The 17,025-nt window shown below is 42.0% G+C and overlaps 1 protein-coding gene across 6 annotated transcripts in view; it reads right to left on the bottom strand.

Moving 5' to 3' along the window:
- Window positions 1–1,682: 1,682 nt before the first annotated feature.
- LOC136990838 (mitogen-activated protein kinase kinase kinase 12-like) overlaps window positions 1,683–17,025 on the bottom strand; it is a 57,881-nt gene continuing 42,538 nt past the window's right edge. For 4 of the 6 annotated variants that reach the window (XM_067289290.1, XM_067289286.1, XM_067289285.1 and 1 more), the window contains 6 exons: window positions 13,563–13,671; window positions 8,230–8,456; window positions 6,519–6,644; window positions 3,582–3,894; window positions 3,411–3,463; window positions 1,683–2,589 (listed from right to left, as the gene is read on the bottom strand). In XM_067289290.1, the coding sequence (XP_067145391.1) occupies window positions 2,328–2,589; window positions 3,411–3,463; window positions 3,582–3,894; window positions 6,519–6,644; window positions 8,230–8,456; window positions 13,563–13,671 (1,090 nt within the window). In that variant the 3' untranslated portion in view covers window positions 1,683–2,327. The remainder of the gene's footprint in view (window positions 2,590–3,410; window positions 3,464–3,581; window positions 3,895–6,518; window positions 6,645–8,229; window positions 8,457–13,562; window positions 13,672–17,025) is intronic. The other 2 variants (XM_067289287.1, XM_067289289.1) reach the window with 2 other exon arrangements.

The following is a 17,025-nucleotide window of genomic DNA, read 5'->3' as shown; positions in this document are numbered from 1 at the left end:
TCGAGTATTCTAATATCGTTCGATTTTCATCGAATGTTCTAAAGAAGAAAAGTCGAGAAAAACCGAATCAACCTGTTTAAATTTGAAAATCGAATATGTTCCAACGTATTACTCTTTTTCTTTTTTTTCCTCCAGCGCCCGTAAATCTTGCACGTCGCTTTCTCTTGTTCTCCATTGTTATTTAACACTTCCATTGGTACTTAACACTTTGGTACTTAAATTTGGTACCCTGTTTACCGAATTTCAACTCTCAACGCCTAACCGTTTTAGCGAAAATTAAGATTATTACGTTATAGTCAACCTTACCCTTTTTCACAGAATGCAAGAATTGGGACCCGTTTCCAGACTAATTAGAGAATTTTTAGATGGGTCTAAAAATATGTTCGATTTCCCGCAAAAGCGAAAAAACTGCATCTGCGTCTTGCACGTCGCTTTCTCTTAACACTTCCATTGTTGATGAAAGTGTTAAGACTTAATCCCGTCCCTCGCCCCCGTGGGGAGGAATTTCGAAAAATCCCTTCTTAGTGTGCGTCCTCGTGAAGTACCCTAACTGTGTACCAAATTTCAACTTTCAACTCCTAACCGTTTGGGCTCTGCGCTGATTATTATTATTATTATCATCAACTCGTCTCGATTATATATATAGATACGTATTTATGGAATAATTGGACCTAAATGTCAGAACGCAATTTCCTTCTTTTATTTTCTTTCTGTAAATAACCGAAAGGAAGACGGCCCGGTCTCTCTTACCGGAATGGGCCCTAAGGATTGTAAACGGCTTTACTGCCGGAAGACGACGAGTAAGTGGGCGGTTACTCCGGTTAATTACGAGGGCCGGAAAAGGCTTCCCGTTTTATAACGGAGCGACTCGTTTTACCTAAACTTCCGGACGAGATTTTTCCCCGAGTAAACGTAATTGCCGGAGTTTTCTCCCTCTTCTTCCGTCCGTTTCGTGTAAATTATTTTAATATTTTCCGCCTTTCCGGTAATAACGGACGGTAGTCGTAGTCTGGGGCCGGCGCTTTTCGGCATAAACGTTTCCGGTCCATCGGCCCACGCGCCGGAAATTGCCTACGTCGTTACGGAAAGGCGCGTCGGCGGTGGTCTTTCCGAACGTACCACAACTCCGCGCGCTTAAATAATGGGACAGAAGCGGCCGCGGCCGCAGCCCCGAGACACTGGCCTTAATTTATCTTTCCCGGGTTTCGACCGGCCGCGTCACGAAACGTTTTCCGGGATAAATTTTACACACGACCAAAATCCGCGAGCACCGACTTCCCCGTCGACCTCCGACCAACTCGTCCCTCTACCTCGATTTAGCGTCTTTCTTCTCCCCGCCAGTCGACGACCCCAAACTCGCCCGTTTTGTTTTCCGCCTAGACGGAAAAGTTATAATTAGAGAAGGGAAAGTTTCCTCCTCCGTCGGCGCGAGGCAGAAGTTAACTTTTTCAAAAGGGAACCGTCAGCCACGTCCTTTCGTCCGGAAACCGGAGGACCGAAACGACGATTTAACGGGCGAATCGACGACGGCCACGGTTTTCCTTTATAAACTATTCGTCTAACCGGGCCCGAACCGTCTTATAAATCCATCTCCGCCTGGGTTAAAAGACGCGACGCCCGAAATTCGGGATTTCCCCGGAAAAAGTGGGGCCCCGAGAGAAAACAAACAATCGGACTAGAAATCTGCTGGTACTTAATCTTTATTTTATTTTCGAAGAAACCATAAATAATTAGTTATATGTACTGTACGTTTCGAGTGCGGATTCTACCGTGGCACTCCGTCGTCGGTTTTTCCCGTCTCTCCGCTCCGCCACGTTTTTTGTTTTTTGCATATTCTTCGCCGGTCTTAAAAACGGCGGGAGAACGGGTAACGCCGGCCACTCGGGTGGATATCCGTATAAAAATACTTACGATCCCAAATTACGGTTCTATTTCTTCTACTTCGGCTACGGGGCTGGCAGAGACGAAAGGGGATACTTCCGTCGTCCGACCGGACGGGGGAAGGACAAAAATATTTTATTATCGACAAAAGAGAAAAAATTCCCTCTGGCAATTTAAAAGACAAGATAAATAAGGGGGACGTTATCCGGGCCGGCGCGAAGGAGGGTTTCCCGACGCCGGCAGAGAGCCATCGCAGACTAGAAGATGCTAGAGTAATTCCTGAGACGTACGGTTACTAGGCGCGTGGCCACCACGACCGACGAGGAGAGAAAAGGAAATAAACCGGTGGGGTTGCGGTGAGAACTTCTCGTCCGGAACCTTCGAATGTTTTCCAAGGCACCGAATTTAGTGGTTTGTACGACTACAAAGTGGCTTTCCGCCCGCCTCTACACTCGGGTCTCGATGTCCACCTGGAAAAGGGCAGAAGAACGGACGTCAGAGGCCGGTCTACCTTCGGCGGCCGCGACCGGAAGGCCACTCACCCTCCTCTCCTCGCCGCCCACCTCGCTTCCGGTCTCCATCTGACACAGGTACTTGGTGGGCGACCGGCGATGGGCGCCGGCGTCGAAGGACAGCCGGAAAGAGGCCTCGATGGGTGCGTGGGTGCCGCAGTCGACGTCGTTGTTGTTCTGGATCTGGACCAGTTTCCTGCGCAAACAAACCAAACTTTAATTTCCCGCTTCGGTTAAAAACTTCCGTTCCGTCGCTACCGGCGCGCGATAACCTCCGTTCCCGCCGCGTACGGCGCGGTGTACAATTTTCAAAAGGTGCAAAAAACGGCGTCGCGTTTTAAAAATTAAATCCAAAAATATAAAACTTTAAGTCGAAAGTTCTTCCGCCCTTTTAAAAAATCTCCCGTAATTCGTTTGGCGCCAACGTAGGAATCGTCGGGCCGCGCCGAGTCGTCTCTATTTTCCTCGGCACTTCCTTAGCGTAGCTCGCGCTTTTGTTTGACCGATTAATTACAATTAACGCAAGGAATAGAAATATCCGGCCACCGTTACCGGGTTTTATTTCAAAAATAACTTTTACCTTATTAATCGTAATAACAGATAAATGGTGTTTGGCGCCGTCCGTTATTTCGTTTTATCATATTAATTATTACAAAACGATTCGTTTCCAGTTTTATAAAAAGTCGTAAATGCCGATAAGGAACAAAACCGCGGTTAAGTCCCCCCCTCCCGAGATACCGCGTATCTCCGCCAAAATTTAATAGTCTTTACCCCGTCCCCAAATATCGCGCCTCTCCTTTCGGACGTTTTGGGTTGGGAAGGGCGGTTACGGGTGGAGAATAAGGAGTTTTAAGACGATAATGCGGTTCCGAATATCCGTAAACTTTAAGGGGCAGTAAAACGGGCCGGGGAGGGGCGCTTTGGCAATAATAAGGAAATGGTTACTCGCGGGTCGATAAATATTCCGATTACGCGTCGGGGATAAACCAGCGGAAGTTTTGCCAAAGAAAGACTCACCTCTTGTTTCTGTAATACGTTTCTCGCTGTTTGCCGGATTCTTGCAGAAAATTCTGAAAAGGAAAATTTCGTCTCTCTCAATATTCTTTCCGTTATCGGCGCGTAAAATCCCTTCGATTCGTCGGGCAATTCCTAAATTAAACGCGGCCGAGAAGGAAAAGGCTAGCGTACCTGAGGGTGGGTGGGCAAGACCCCGCCGCCGCCGATTACTACGTTTTCCTGGTGGTCGGCGGCCGAGTTTCTTCCCTCCGGACCGGAAGTCTTCTCGGACGCCTCCCCCTCCTCCGACCGCCGGTTCCGGTTGCTGTCGGTGTCCGGGGCGTTGCCGTTGCGCCAGTTGCGGTTTACGCCCTCCGAAAAGAGGGGCCGAGTCTCGGTCTGAGTCTGGCTCTCCACGTAGCGTTCCGACTCCGCTTCCGCTTCCGGGTCGTCGGCCGTCTTCTCTTCCGGCCGGCACCACCGAGTCTTCCGCGAGGTTTCCGAACTAATTTCCAAAAAGAAAAAAACTCGGTGGTTACGTATGTTTAAGAAATAACTTTTATATTATTATTGGCCACGCGTAAATAAATCTGCGCGAAATATGACGCTTGGCCGTCCATCGTCCGTCCCCTTTGGCGAATTTCGTTTCTTAACGTTCTCCCCGTCCCGAGACATTAAACGAAATTTGCCGACTCGTTTGGGTTCGGAAGTCCGGAAACGTCGAATTTCCGATACTTTCCCTCGTTACGTATACGTAAAGGCCGGAGAGTAAAAGGGAGAATTGCTTAATTGGTCGCTATCTTTCCATTATCTACAATTTATTTATATTCCGATCCCGTCTCTGCCCGCGCACGTCCGACCATCGCAATACGAGAACGTCGCCACCATTTCGTTAAATCCCATTATTGAAAACACAAAAGGTATTTTAAAGTTCTCGCCTTTACGCGCCGCCGCCCGAGACAGATTTTATAAGTGCCAAAAATACGGCCCCGGGAAAAATAAAACTGGCTGCCGTTTTCCGGGCCCGGAAAAGGGCGATAAAATTAGCACCGAATTTGGCACGACTATTCTAGACCGCCGCGGAAAAATACCGCTCCCAAACGTCCACCGACTTTAGCCCCGGCAATGCAGTTTCGTTACGATAAACGTAAATTTTAGTTACTAAGACTATTGTTTTTATCGCCCTTCTCACCCCACTCGGTCAATATTCCACCACGCCGCGAACAGGCCACTATTCTTATATACTTTATATTAATATAATAGCCAGGTCGAGGCCAAAGTTTTAAACTCGAAAACGTGTACGTCGACGTTCGGCGCCGCTTTCCCGTATGCCTAGAAGTTTGACGATGGCCTTTGGAAACTCGGAATCACGCTCGACATTCCAAACGCCATTGTCAAACTTCTAGGCATACGGGAAAGCGGCGCCGAACGTCGACGTACACGTTTTCGCGTTTGAAACTTCGACCTCAAACTGGCTAATGTATCGTACGGGTACGTGGCGTTTTTAAGTAAGTACCGTTTTAAAATAGGACTGCTGTAGTGCTACCGTTGGTGTTCCGCGAATGTGCGCCGAGTACCTACATCCGTCGGCTAGCCACAGTCGCAATTACGGAAGCATTCGTTCGTTGGCGCGTGTTTAAAATGCCTCAAACAATCGAAAATCCCGCCGATTACGAAGTACGCGCGGTGATTCTTTTTTTAATGCGAAAGACGCGAAAGCGGCTGACATTCGTCGGCAGATTAGTGAGGTGTACGGAAAAAAAATTACGTGGCTCGACGGAACGGTAAGAAAATGGGTTAAGCATTTAAAGATCGCCGTACTAATGTCCTCGACGAGCAGCGTAGTGGGCGACGTTCCGTCATTACCGAAGACTCGGTGCAGAAAGTTGTCGCAAAAGTTCCAGAAAACAGACGCTTTACGATTTCGTCGTCCAAAACAAAAAGCGCAGCAAGCTCTGCGAGGGGATCGTTTCCTCGGTGACAATGCCCGTCCACACGTGGCTCGACGAACCCAAGACTTTACGGCTCGCGTAGCTGGGAACAACTCGATCACCCTCCGTATAGCCCCGATCTAGCGACTAGCGACTAGCGACCACCACTCGTTCCTGCACTGGAAAAGGCATCTAGGCAGTCGGCGCTACGACGAAGACGTCAAAACGCCGCGCCGCAGCGATGGGCAAATCAGGCGGCGGATTTCTACGAGGACGGAATTCGGAAGCCGGTTGTACGATACGCAAAGTGCCTTCGTATTGGAGGAAATTATGCCGAAAAGTAGATTAAGACACAGGCTTCGTGCAAGAATAAAATTATTTTAAAAAATTGCAGCTGTGTTTTTTAATATCAAAACGGCACTTACTTAAAATACACGCCTCGTATATATCAATCACTAAGTATATTTTACATATCGCTCGTTACTTAATCCGTCGTCGTTAAAAAAGTATCGTCCCAGGTATCGTACGCGAAACCGGACCACCGCCGCGGTCGATTTTGCCCTTTCGTAAACAAAACCAGCGATAGGGCGGACGAAGTCGCCAGTGGCCGGGTAATCGAAGGAAAATCGGGCTCCCGCCGGGCGCGGAAAGCCACGGCGCCGGGCTTCGGGGATTTAAATGCGCCACCGTCCGAAGTCTTTTTGCGGGCGGCGGGTCGCATTGTTTTATTCCGCGTTACAAATATCCGGGCGGAATAAAATAACGGCCGAGCCGTTTTAAGACGGTGCAAAACTTTTTCTCCGACGTTCTCGTATACGTAATAAATAGGCACGACCGGTCTCCGTCGCAACACTCGCCAAAAATCGAGTCGACGGGGTCGTGGCTTCCGCGGCCGGTACCGGAGGCTGGGCTAAGGCTCCGTCCGGACGGAAGAATTTTTGCCAAGCCCGCAACGAGAACCGCAACGCCGGGTCTATAAACGCCGGTTATTTGGCACTTTATAGCCACGTCGTTGTTTTGATCGTTGTCCGTACCCACTACGCCTAGGCGAGTCGGCACGGGCATTCCGCGCGCGTTCATTTTTACACCTACCGAAATTAAAAGATCGCGTGTGGATTTTTGGACGGGAATCTTTGCGCAAAATGCGCGACTTGGCCGTGCGGTTCGTACCATTATAATTAGACGTAAATTGAATTACCTCGTTTGCTCGGCGGGAACTTTTTGTACCGACTTGCGATTAAACCTCTCGTGGGCTTTCAGGAAAGGCTGAACTATCCTCGACACGTGGGGCCTGTTAATTCCCAGTTGTAAATTTTGTTCTCGTCTAAAACGAAAAACAAAGTTTAGTACGGCGAGGCCTGCCGAATAATGCGAAATTTCAGACCGATGCGTACCACCGAATCTAATCCCTAAACCGAATCGGAGGTGGGAAACAACGGACGATCGTCCGTTACTCCACTTTCCCGTCCTTATCGAATGGAGACCGCGCCACCGGCCGGCCGGTCCCCGTGGAAGACCGTACCCGATAATTAAATCCGGCTTTTGTCGCATTCCGGAATGGCAAACGGAAGGGACTTTTAAAATATAACGACTGCTCGTTTAATCGGCCGGTATCGGTTTCCGGTGCGCCAACGTCGGTGATTTTTAGTATTTCCCGAGCCCGTCCCGACATTCTCCGCCATACTTTGCCAGGCGATTAAAGCTAACGTCTATTATTTTATCGTTCTTTACCGCGGGTATCGTCGCTTTACTTCCGTTAGGGCCCGGCCGGCTAATCTAGTCGGATAATGGCGTCGTCGTTTATTAAGGTCCGGACTTAGAAGGTTCGCGCGATAATCGGCCGAGAAAGACTTTCGCCACCGTTCCCTACAAATACTAATTCGTTCTTCGGACACTAATTTAAGCCAACTGCGCCGGTACCGGAGTCGAGAAGTCCGTTCGGACGAATTTTAAGTAAGCCGGTCGGATTGTCCGACCGGCGTATCGATTGTCGTTTATTTATCGGCCAAATTTTAAACGGGCGTACGTCTGTGGAAAACGGGAATCGCGCCGTTGCCATTTCTATTGTTATTTTAACGATTGTTAAATGTTTGTAACCCGACTTCGTCTTTTTTATATTTTAATTTTTGCGGATACCGGGAAGGCCCGGATGCGGTCGGCTCGACTCGTAACGGAAGTAGACCGAAGCCCGACGGCCAACGACCGACCCGCCCCGCCCCGCACAGAAAGAGACGGACTTTGTATTTTCGCTGGCCTAAGGATTGACGTCGGGCACTTTTTAATCGATTTTAAAACGTTTTTTAATTAAAGCCTCTATCCGTAAAATTTTAAGTTTTGTAATATGTACGGGGCCGTCCGTATCCGTATATTACGTTATCGTTAACCTCCGGGGAAGGGGGTGACTGCGTAAAGACGGTGTCGCCCGGCCACCGGACATTTTTATTTTTGCGATCGTCCTTCTCTCCGCCATTTAACGAAAGAACCGAAAAATCTTTCGAGTTAAAACCGGCGCGACGTATTTGCGCCCGACGGCAGGTTCTTTCGTAACGGCGGAAGGAAACTTCCGCGTGACTAACCGGCCGTCCGCTCCGAGTACGGACAGACTTCCCCGCACAAAATTGACCGATCCGGTCTTTCGTACGGCCGAGGTGACGCCACCCGAGATATCGGCCCCGGTTTTGGCTCCGGCGGGTAGTGGGGGTTCCTCCCTTACTACGCGGCCGGTCCCGTCGTCGGCTCCGTCGAACCGGCGACGGATGCGGAAAAGGGCCCTCTTACTGCCGGCGGGACGGAAAACGTTAGAAGCGAAAGACGTAGTTTCGGTGGTTTTTCGTTTTTAACGCGGAAAGACCGTTAATCGGCGGGTAATTAAACCGCTCGACATTAACGCTTCGGGTGGGAAGGTTTACCTGATGAGATCTCTTTCTCTTTCTTCCAACTGAAGCAAGCACGCCGCTAATTCCATGTATAAGTTATTGGCTTTCTCCAATTTTTTTTCGTAGTGTTCTCTGATGTCTTGCGCGTGCCTGAGTTCTTCTCGTCTTCGCGCCGTTATGTCCTCTTCCAGAACGGTCATGTGACTGCCGGTATGACAGAAATCTTTCATGTAATCTCCGATTTCTTTTCTCCAAGAAATCTGCCAAAAACAAATTTTGCATTAAAGAAACACGACCATTTATGGAAACGAAAAGATCTTCTTCGAAATAGAGTACGGTCGCCGATGCCACCAAAATGCAAATATTACGCATTGGCGGAAAACGGTATTTAAGTACGGTGTACCCCGTACACCGCGCTTAAATACGACGGTGGAAAGAACACAAATAATAGAATTTTTCATTAATCGCATATTTTTGAATAATATTTATAGACATATTTTTAAGAAATTTAACGCGTACATTCTCGTTAATTAGATTTAATAAAATTTCTCTGGCAGCCGGCACCGTTTCGGAGAGAAAAATAGCGACCGGAACACTTTCCCCACGTGGCTACTGCAAAATTTAAATTTTCCTATCGATTTATTTTAAATATTTTATATTTTTCCGGGTTTCTATATCGAAGTTTCGGGATGCTCGTAATTATAAGATAATCCACTAACCGAGTATCCTACGAAATTTTCGGAACCGTCGGAGGAACGAAAGTCCAGATAGGCCTATCGAAATGGCTGGCTACCGAGTTGTTCTACCCAAAGACGGGAGAGCCGAGCTACGGACGGCGGAAATGCCTTTCGAGTCCAGAAATCTGCCCGGATTAAGAAAACCGACCGCGGTAGCATCGCCGGTAGCCTACCTCGTTTAGTCCACGCGGCCAAAGAGCAGACACCGGTCCGGAATGGTCTATGCCGGAAAGGGAGGAGTTACGCGAAAGTCGACACCGAATCCGATCTCTGTTTTTTTACATTTTTAAACGTTTTTATCATTTCTTCGTCGTAAGTAATTTTATTGTTTCGCTTCTTTTTATACAAATTTTATTACTGCGATCCGAGGCTCGACTCGCCTCCTCTTTCGTCCGATGCGGACGGCCGACTTTGGCTGCGCCGACTGTAGCGGCGTACGAGTCCGGACGATTTTCTTATATTTGAAGATTCTTCGACCGGGCGCGAGTTTCCGACCAAACAAAACTCGACGTACGTACTGTACAGTACGTTTACCATCCAACTTCGACGCGGCCGATGCGGAATATTCGCCGTCCCGGTAAAGTGACCGGAACGGCTGTTTTTAATACAAACTGTTCTTTATAAAAACAAAAGCCTTTGGTCGAGTTAGGTATGTAAATTGAAAGGAAGTAAATAAAAGTTCTCTCTGTATTATTGTATTACCGAAAAATTAAGTGGATTTAGCCAAAAACGCGCATTTCGCACATTTTCGTACGTATTAATGCTTAATACCGGCTTCGAATTTGCATAATTCCGGTTGCCTCGGTATTCCGTACATACCACCCGTTATTATTCGCGTATTATACGACCTGTTTTTTGGGTGTCCCATTATAAAGTAAGACAATAAAACGTGTTTAAAGGCAGCGCGCTAGAAAAACATAACGTGTAGTTCGCATTGTTCAAATTCTTTCTTTTAATTTTAATTGTTCTTTTGTGAATTTTATCGATTTTAATGCCGTTTTCGACGATAAAGTGCAGAATTTAAACTGGTTTCCTCGCTTTTTTTTATAATTTAACACCTGTAAAATAGGTTATGTAATACGTAATTGCAAAATACCGTTATTAAAAAAATAATTATTCGATGAATTTTGGAAACTAAACATCCAGTAATTTATTAAACAAATAAACATATTTGGTAGTCGTCTTTAGATCGCGGGAGTATAAAACAATAGCTTAGAACAAAAATATATAAATTAATTTTAAAAGAACAAAAAGTTAAAAGAAAGGAAAACATTTTGGTGGCTATGGGATAAAATTTTATTAAAAGATAAAGTAAATATTATATTATTAGTTTTACTACTGTTATTGCATAGAAAATTTGAGAAAACAATAGGAAAAAAAAGGCTTAACTGTAAGTTAAAATTTATTCTCCCTGTTAAACAATTATTTCCGTGCTGTGGAAATTAATTTGATTGGTATAAACGTGTGGATTCTCATAGTTATACAATATTTATTTCGAGAATCACATAAACCCAGAACATTAAACGGCTTTCTTTTTTCTAACATGCCTCACATTAAAACATGTAAGGCATGTTAGAAAAAAGAAAGCCGTTTAATTCCAAAAAATTTCTGCTTTCGTTTAGGTACTAAAAACTTTTAATAAATTGAATGAAATATGTCGGCGTGTATTATTTAGCATTTTACGATAAACTTTAACGTTTTCTTCAAATTGTAATTGTTCGGAGATCCTAGATTCTATATGCCAGGGGTGGCCAACTTTTGTGTACGTAAGATCTACTTTTTATCTTAAAAATGTGTCGCGATCGACTTGTTGTCGTAGGCATAGTCTAAGTGGAGAGGGGGAGGTGTGTAATACATACTATGTTTATACACTGTATTTCGGTACGAGGTGCACTCCCGCGAGCTACGGGTAGATAAGCAAAATATATTCAAAACTATTTTTCTATTTTTTAAACCACTTATTAAGTTTTCGAGATATAAGGCTCGTAAAAAAATAAATTTCCAGACCCGACTTTTGATATTTGCAGCTACCGGTTCGTTCCGTACGGGCGATACCTAAAAAAATCTTTCGAGATAGATTTTTAGTAACTTACAATATAATTTAATTTTTTTTATAAATTGTATTGTATAAGTTGTGGTACTATTTGTTCGTAAATATGAAAAAGTACAGTATGGCTGATAATTTGATTGAAGATTATCGTGGAAGAATGATATAAGATTTTTAGATTTATTCTTTGTTAATCTATCGATCGTGGGAGTGCGTGTCGTACCGAAACACTCTATATCTACCTACGTAAAAAACAACGTAATTATTTAACGGGCCAAAAGACTCGCATTTAGGGGAAATAAAACAACACGAGTAATTATTAACAATATTAATTCGAATTAGCTACAGATAAAGACAGATTTGGAATCTATTTTACTGTATTACCTTAATAATAATGGGAGAAATAGTAATAATATTGTTAATACGTGTACTAAAGAAAAGAAGCTACCGTATGACAGTACCAAATATTCGAGCTAAATGGCTGTGTTTTTCTGAGTCCAGTCGTAACTGCATGCATATTGTTGCGTTTGCTTGTTACGTTCGGGCGTTGCGTTCAGTTACAAGTGTAACACATAAAGTAAAGACATCGCCAGCGGTCGACCAAAATTGGCTTCGCGATCGACTTGTTGGCCACCCCTGCTATATGCGAATGTTTTTCCTTTCATCCACCTAAAGTGCTTAAAATTAACCCAAGGTGGGATGTACCAACAAAGGAAAGGTTTCTTAAGCGTGGCAAGTTGTCTTTTCTTTACAAAAATGGGTTCCAGATTGAGAAGCTCTTTCTTGTAATGATTGCCAGTAAGAGCTTGGGGACCACTAAACAAAGAAACCAGATAGACTAATTCTCACCTATTCGACACCGAACAAGATACAACTCGATGTTGAAATATTACTGTAACTAGAAAAGAAAAAGATACACAAATATATATATATATATATATATATATATATATATATTTCATTAATAGAGTTGACAATCACAAGATGTGATTCTGTGCAACACCAATAACCGACGATCGGAATGAAGCTTAATATTATGCGGAAGGAGTTTGTAATAAAAAGAAAAAGAATTTAGTAAAGGATGCCGCTAGGTGACGAGAGTTTATGAGCTGGAGTGCCGGATGCCAAAAGTCGGTAATTTTAGAATGCGAGGGAGGTCTCGCCTTGCAGTATTTCGTTGGGAGAATTCGATCGCCCCGTTTCTTCTATCCTAACGCTAGGTGCCTCGAAACCGTTCCCACGTAGGACTTATTTCCGCATCTTCAAATTCGCTACGCAAACTCGTAGTGTACTTTATCGCTTTCTCGGTCTCTTTCGCCTTCCGAGTCTCCGTTTATAGGTCTAAGTGGCCGTTTGACGGTCGTTCCGCCACACGATCTCCTTCCCTTCGCCCTCGTTCGCCTTTGTCGCTCGGTTCCTTTCTCCTTTCTCCGAATAGGGAACCGACCGGCATCCTTTCCTCCCGGTCGCGTCTCTAGCGGAGCACCCGGAAGATAGGAATGCACGCTACGATAGTTACCCTACCCGCCGGACTGCCGTTTGAGTGGTAATTGTCTGTTTTTGGGCTATACGTTGTCGATTTATTTATTTTTTTTGGGATAGTCTTTGATTGGCGGCACTGCTGCGATGCCGAGGAGGTATTTAAGGAGGGTACGGACCGGCAACTCTCGCTCTCTCGCCGGGACCTTACGGTCGGCGCGCCGATCGCCTCGGCGTCGTTCGGAAATTCAGAATTCTTTTACGAATGTGACGTGTTTTCGGGAACCGTGCATCGTGTCGAATTGCTAAGGTAGTATCGGAGCTAAATCCGTTTGCTTCGAGGAAATTACCCGCCGGATACGTTAGATTTAGTGTTCGAATTAACGAATTGCCGGCGAATAATATTGCCCGACGAGTATTACGGAGATCTACGCGTTAAATAGTCGAAAGGACTTTGTGTCGACCACCACGCATAGCCTAATTGTGCAACTCATAAGTATATTCTGTATATATATTTTGTATATAGACTTAGTTTTATGTGATATTTCATTGTCTCCATTGTTTGTGGTAATCACACTTCTACATACCCGCAATCGTCCTATTACAGATCATCGTGAATCCCACAGACAACGAAGAAACGGTCAAAAGTAGAAGTGAAAAAAAGGCAGAAATTTAGAGTTTCAACACTTGGTCGGAAAGAGTGTAGAAAGATAAGAATAAGAGATAATCAAGTTTACATGTAACTACTATACCGTAAAAAATTGTTGATATAACATGCAGAATGCCATAAAATGTATATCTCCGAAGAAACATAAATGGAGAATGAATAAAACAAGAATTAGGTGTATTACATTAATAACATCAACCTTTTTAGTTTTTATATCATAGAATTTTATAATCTTTTCTTTATTATTGTAAAACTTTGTTCTAGACATTTGTAATCCAAAGACAATTATTGTAAAAGTTAAATGCATTTGTTTCTTTGTTTAATGAACTACCAATCATACAAAATGTTTTGGTTTCCAATTACCACATTAAAATAAATTTCTCTTCAGTTCAGTTACTAAGTAATGAAACACATAATTCCAAAAGTTTATTTTTACCTGAGTCTTAAAATAGCTGTCTTCTGAAAGATTTATAATTTCTTCTCCTGCCATGTCTAAATGAAACAGTATGTGATGAAACGAAGGTCTATTCCTTGGTTTTTGACTCCTGGAAATAATATAAATATTTAAATACATTATTAAAAAACACAGTACAAACTTGTTATTTTTAAAAAATATAAACAAACACAGTACTAATCTTTTAAATTACTGTACTTTTAAAGTATTGTACAGTTTTAATATCGGTATTAATTTTCATCCAACATTTAACAAATTATTATTTGATAAGAAGGAAAGGAAGACTCAGAAAGGAGACAATATCAAAAATAATAATCATCATTTATTGAATGTTTAGCATTCTAATATTTTAAGTAAAAAATATTCAAAATATCTGGTTGAGAAACAAATAAGTACTAAACAAATATTCCAAACCTTTCCTTACAAGACCCATTTTGGGGTTTATACCCAAAAGACATCTTGGCAATAAATATAAAATATAATATTTAATAAAGTGGATGTATTTATAGGCTATTGCCTTATTATACCACTTTATTGTGTGTGAGAGAAAGTAGAAAGAAAATATCCAAATTAATTGTGGATTTAGGGATGGAGCCAATAGGGATTTTGACCAAATATCAGCCAATTTATTTGAAGCTGCCCAAAATAGAAGGCTTAGACTCTTAAGCCTTAAAATAAGGTGGAGGGCAGTGTTTTCTATTCAATAATAAAGATTACATACATTTTTACTTAAAAAAAATAACATAGAAGAGAAATAACATTCATTGAAAAAATAAAGTTAGGGAGATGAAAAATATGTATGATTAGAAAATAAAAACATGTTTTCACACAAAGAGCAACATTTCTAATTTATTTCTGATAAAATTATGAGCAACTACATCTGCTGTTTTATGTCCTCACAAAGAATCTAGCACTTTAATTTTGTCTTTGAAGAACATAACTTTCTTTGGCCTTTTTTGATATTTTACAATTAGTATCTTTTTCTGTAGATATCATCATCAATTAGTAAGAATAAAAAGAATTACCTAAATTTCTCTTACAAAATACAACACTAGCACCTAACACTCAAAACACAATCTTTATAAAACAACCACTCAAAAACTGGGTAAACTTGATAATAACAGCATCCGAAACCAAAATCAAGCATACAAAATAACGTAGCTAACCGAAGACGGCCGGCTTCGGTGCCCTAACCGAGCTAACCGAATAACGGAGCTTCGGCTTCGGCATCCTAATTCGTCGAGCCTTCGCCCGTTCGTCCGACACGCGGGACAAGGATAAAGAGCTCGTAGATGCTACAATGCACCCTTTAAACACCTACCTCGGAGAGCGTCGGAATTCCATCCCGAAAAGGTCGGTCGACACTGCCTAGACACCTTTGCCTCCGACCCCGACGTAGACGTTCATTTTGACCGTGCTTGCTTCGTATATAGCTCCGTCCAGAAACATCATCTCAGATATTTAGGGCAGGTAGAAATTTACAAAGCCACCAGGAAAAATAAAGCAGTTAACTTTCGCGATGTGGATTCCTTCCCCACGGTGTGGAAGACATTCTACGGACTGTGAATTTTCTCTCCCTCCCTCTCTCTTTGTTATGTCGCCTTCCCTCTTAACACACGTGTGACAATCCCCCATTGTTTTAACAGCTGTGGAATCATTTAGCCCGACGATGCTCATTTAACAGAAGCAATAATGCTAGCTCCGTTATTTTGTTTGCTGGATTTTGGTTTCGGATGCTGTTGTTAACGCGATCGTTATTATTCGTGAAAGTGCACGTACTTAAATAACACAGCTAACTATGAGATAATATCCACTAGCAAAATATAATGGTCGACAACACGATTCATGGTAGAATAAAGATAAAAACATTGAAAATCATTTCTCTCTTTAGCCTGTGTTTTATTATTTATGTTAATTCTTCCACAGATAAATGAATTTTAGCTTTGTGAATGTGAAAATTGGTTGAAAATATCAAACCACAAATAAACAATACACAAATATGAAACTTCTACTTTGATTAGTTTAGCCTAAAAATTTTGGAACAACATTGTTTTCTTTAAGTAATTGTTATGGGGCTGCAATTTGAAAAAATTGTAGATTTATAAATTTCCACTGTTTTCCATCTGTCTGTGTATCTTTCCTTCCTTAATCTCTAGAACAGTATTATATAGACGAATGCCGAGATCAGCTATGGAAAGATCGGGGGCAGGAGCCCCAATTAACTGTATACGAACTTCTGGTCTAGAACAAAAGTCACGTGATTTCAATTCAAACATTTTACTCAAAACAGAATTACACAGATGACTGACAAGACTCTTGTTGTTATAAGGAAAAGCATGACGTACAGGGGCGAGACACTACTAATTTGATACGGAGAGCATATATTTTAAATTAAATAAATTAAAAATATGATTAAAAATTGCAATCCTGCATTGAGACAATGACAAATAATTTTTGTTCATTAATATTGAAAAATCCAGAGATATATTTTATATGTAAAATTGTCAAGAATCTTTATTAAAAAAACAGTTTTTTGTCTTTATGTTCTTGTGGTCCTATTATTAACCTTTCTTTCATTAAAGAACATCTGATTCAGTATCATAATCAGTATTTTATCTATTCTTTATTTATTTAAAATCTAATAAAAGAAAATTGTGTTACATTTAATCAATGAAATAATAAAAATTCTAAAGGTGACAAAATTTATTAAGTTTGTTAAAATGAAATTACTAAATAAAGAGAAATAATATTTTGAGTAGTTAAAATTATATTATTTCAGACTACTGAATTTAAATTAATTATTGACAAACATTTTCTAGTTAATTTAAAATAAAAGAATTCTGAATGTTAAAAAAATGGCATCTACTTCTTGTTTTTGAATATTAGAAAGTCCTCTTTCTTCAGTATTTAAATGTAAAGGTTAAATATTTAAAAATGGTCTACATAAAGTTAAAAATATTAATCAATTATTATTCAGTAAATTAAAGATTATGATCATGTAATAAAGTAAGTACTCCACTCTTGACTGCCTTTATTTTATTAATGTGATGCAAGATATTGGCCCGATATCTTGCACCATATTATTAAGAAAAAACAAATATACTTCAGATGCAATATAATGCCAATATCGGGGTCCAAAATATCTGTCCGTATTATGGGAATCGGTAGTCTATCGAATTAACGTACTTTCACAAATATTGACACGACGTCGTCCAATTGCTCGACGTGCGAGTGGGCAAAAATACGTTAACTACGACGTTAGCTGTATTTTTTGTTGTATATTTCATTTTAAAGCATCTTTGTTACCATACTAACAAAGAAATAATTTTGGCATTAAATGGTTACATTAATTGTAGTGTAATGACAATAAAAAGAATTATTGTTTAATGTATATGTGAAAACTACCGAAGTTCAAGGATAAAAAGCATTAAAGATACAAAACCGA

This window comes from Centruroides vittatus, unplaced genomic scaffold, assembly GCF_030686945.1.
Source record: "Centruroides vittatus isolate TY-2023 unplaced genomic scaffold, ASM3068694v2 contig_1343, whole genome shotgun sequence".
In the NCBI taxonomy this organism is placed as follows: Eukaryota; Metazoa; Arthropoda; class Arachnida; order Scorpiones; family Buthidae; genus Centruroides; species Centruroides vittatus.
This window is presented reverse-complemented; position numbering and strand designations above follow the sequence as displayed.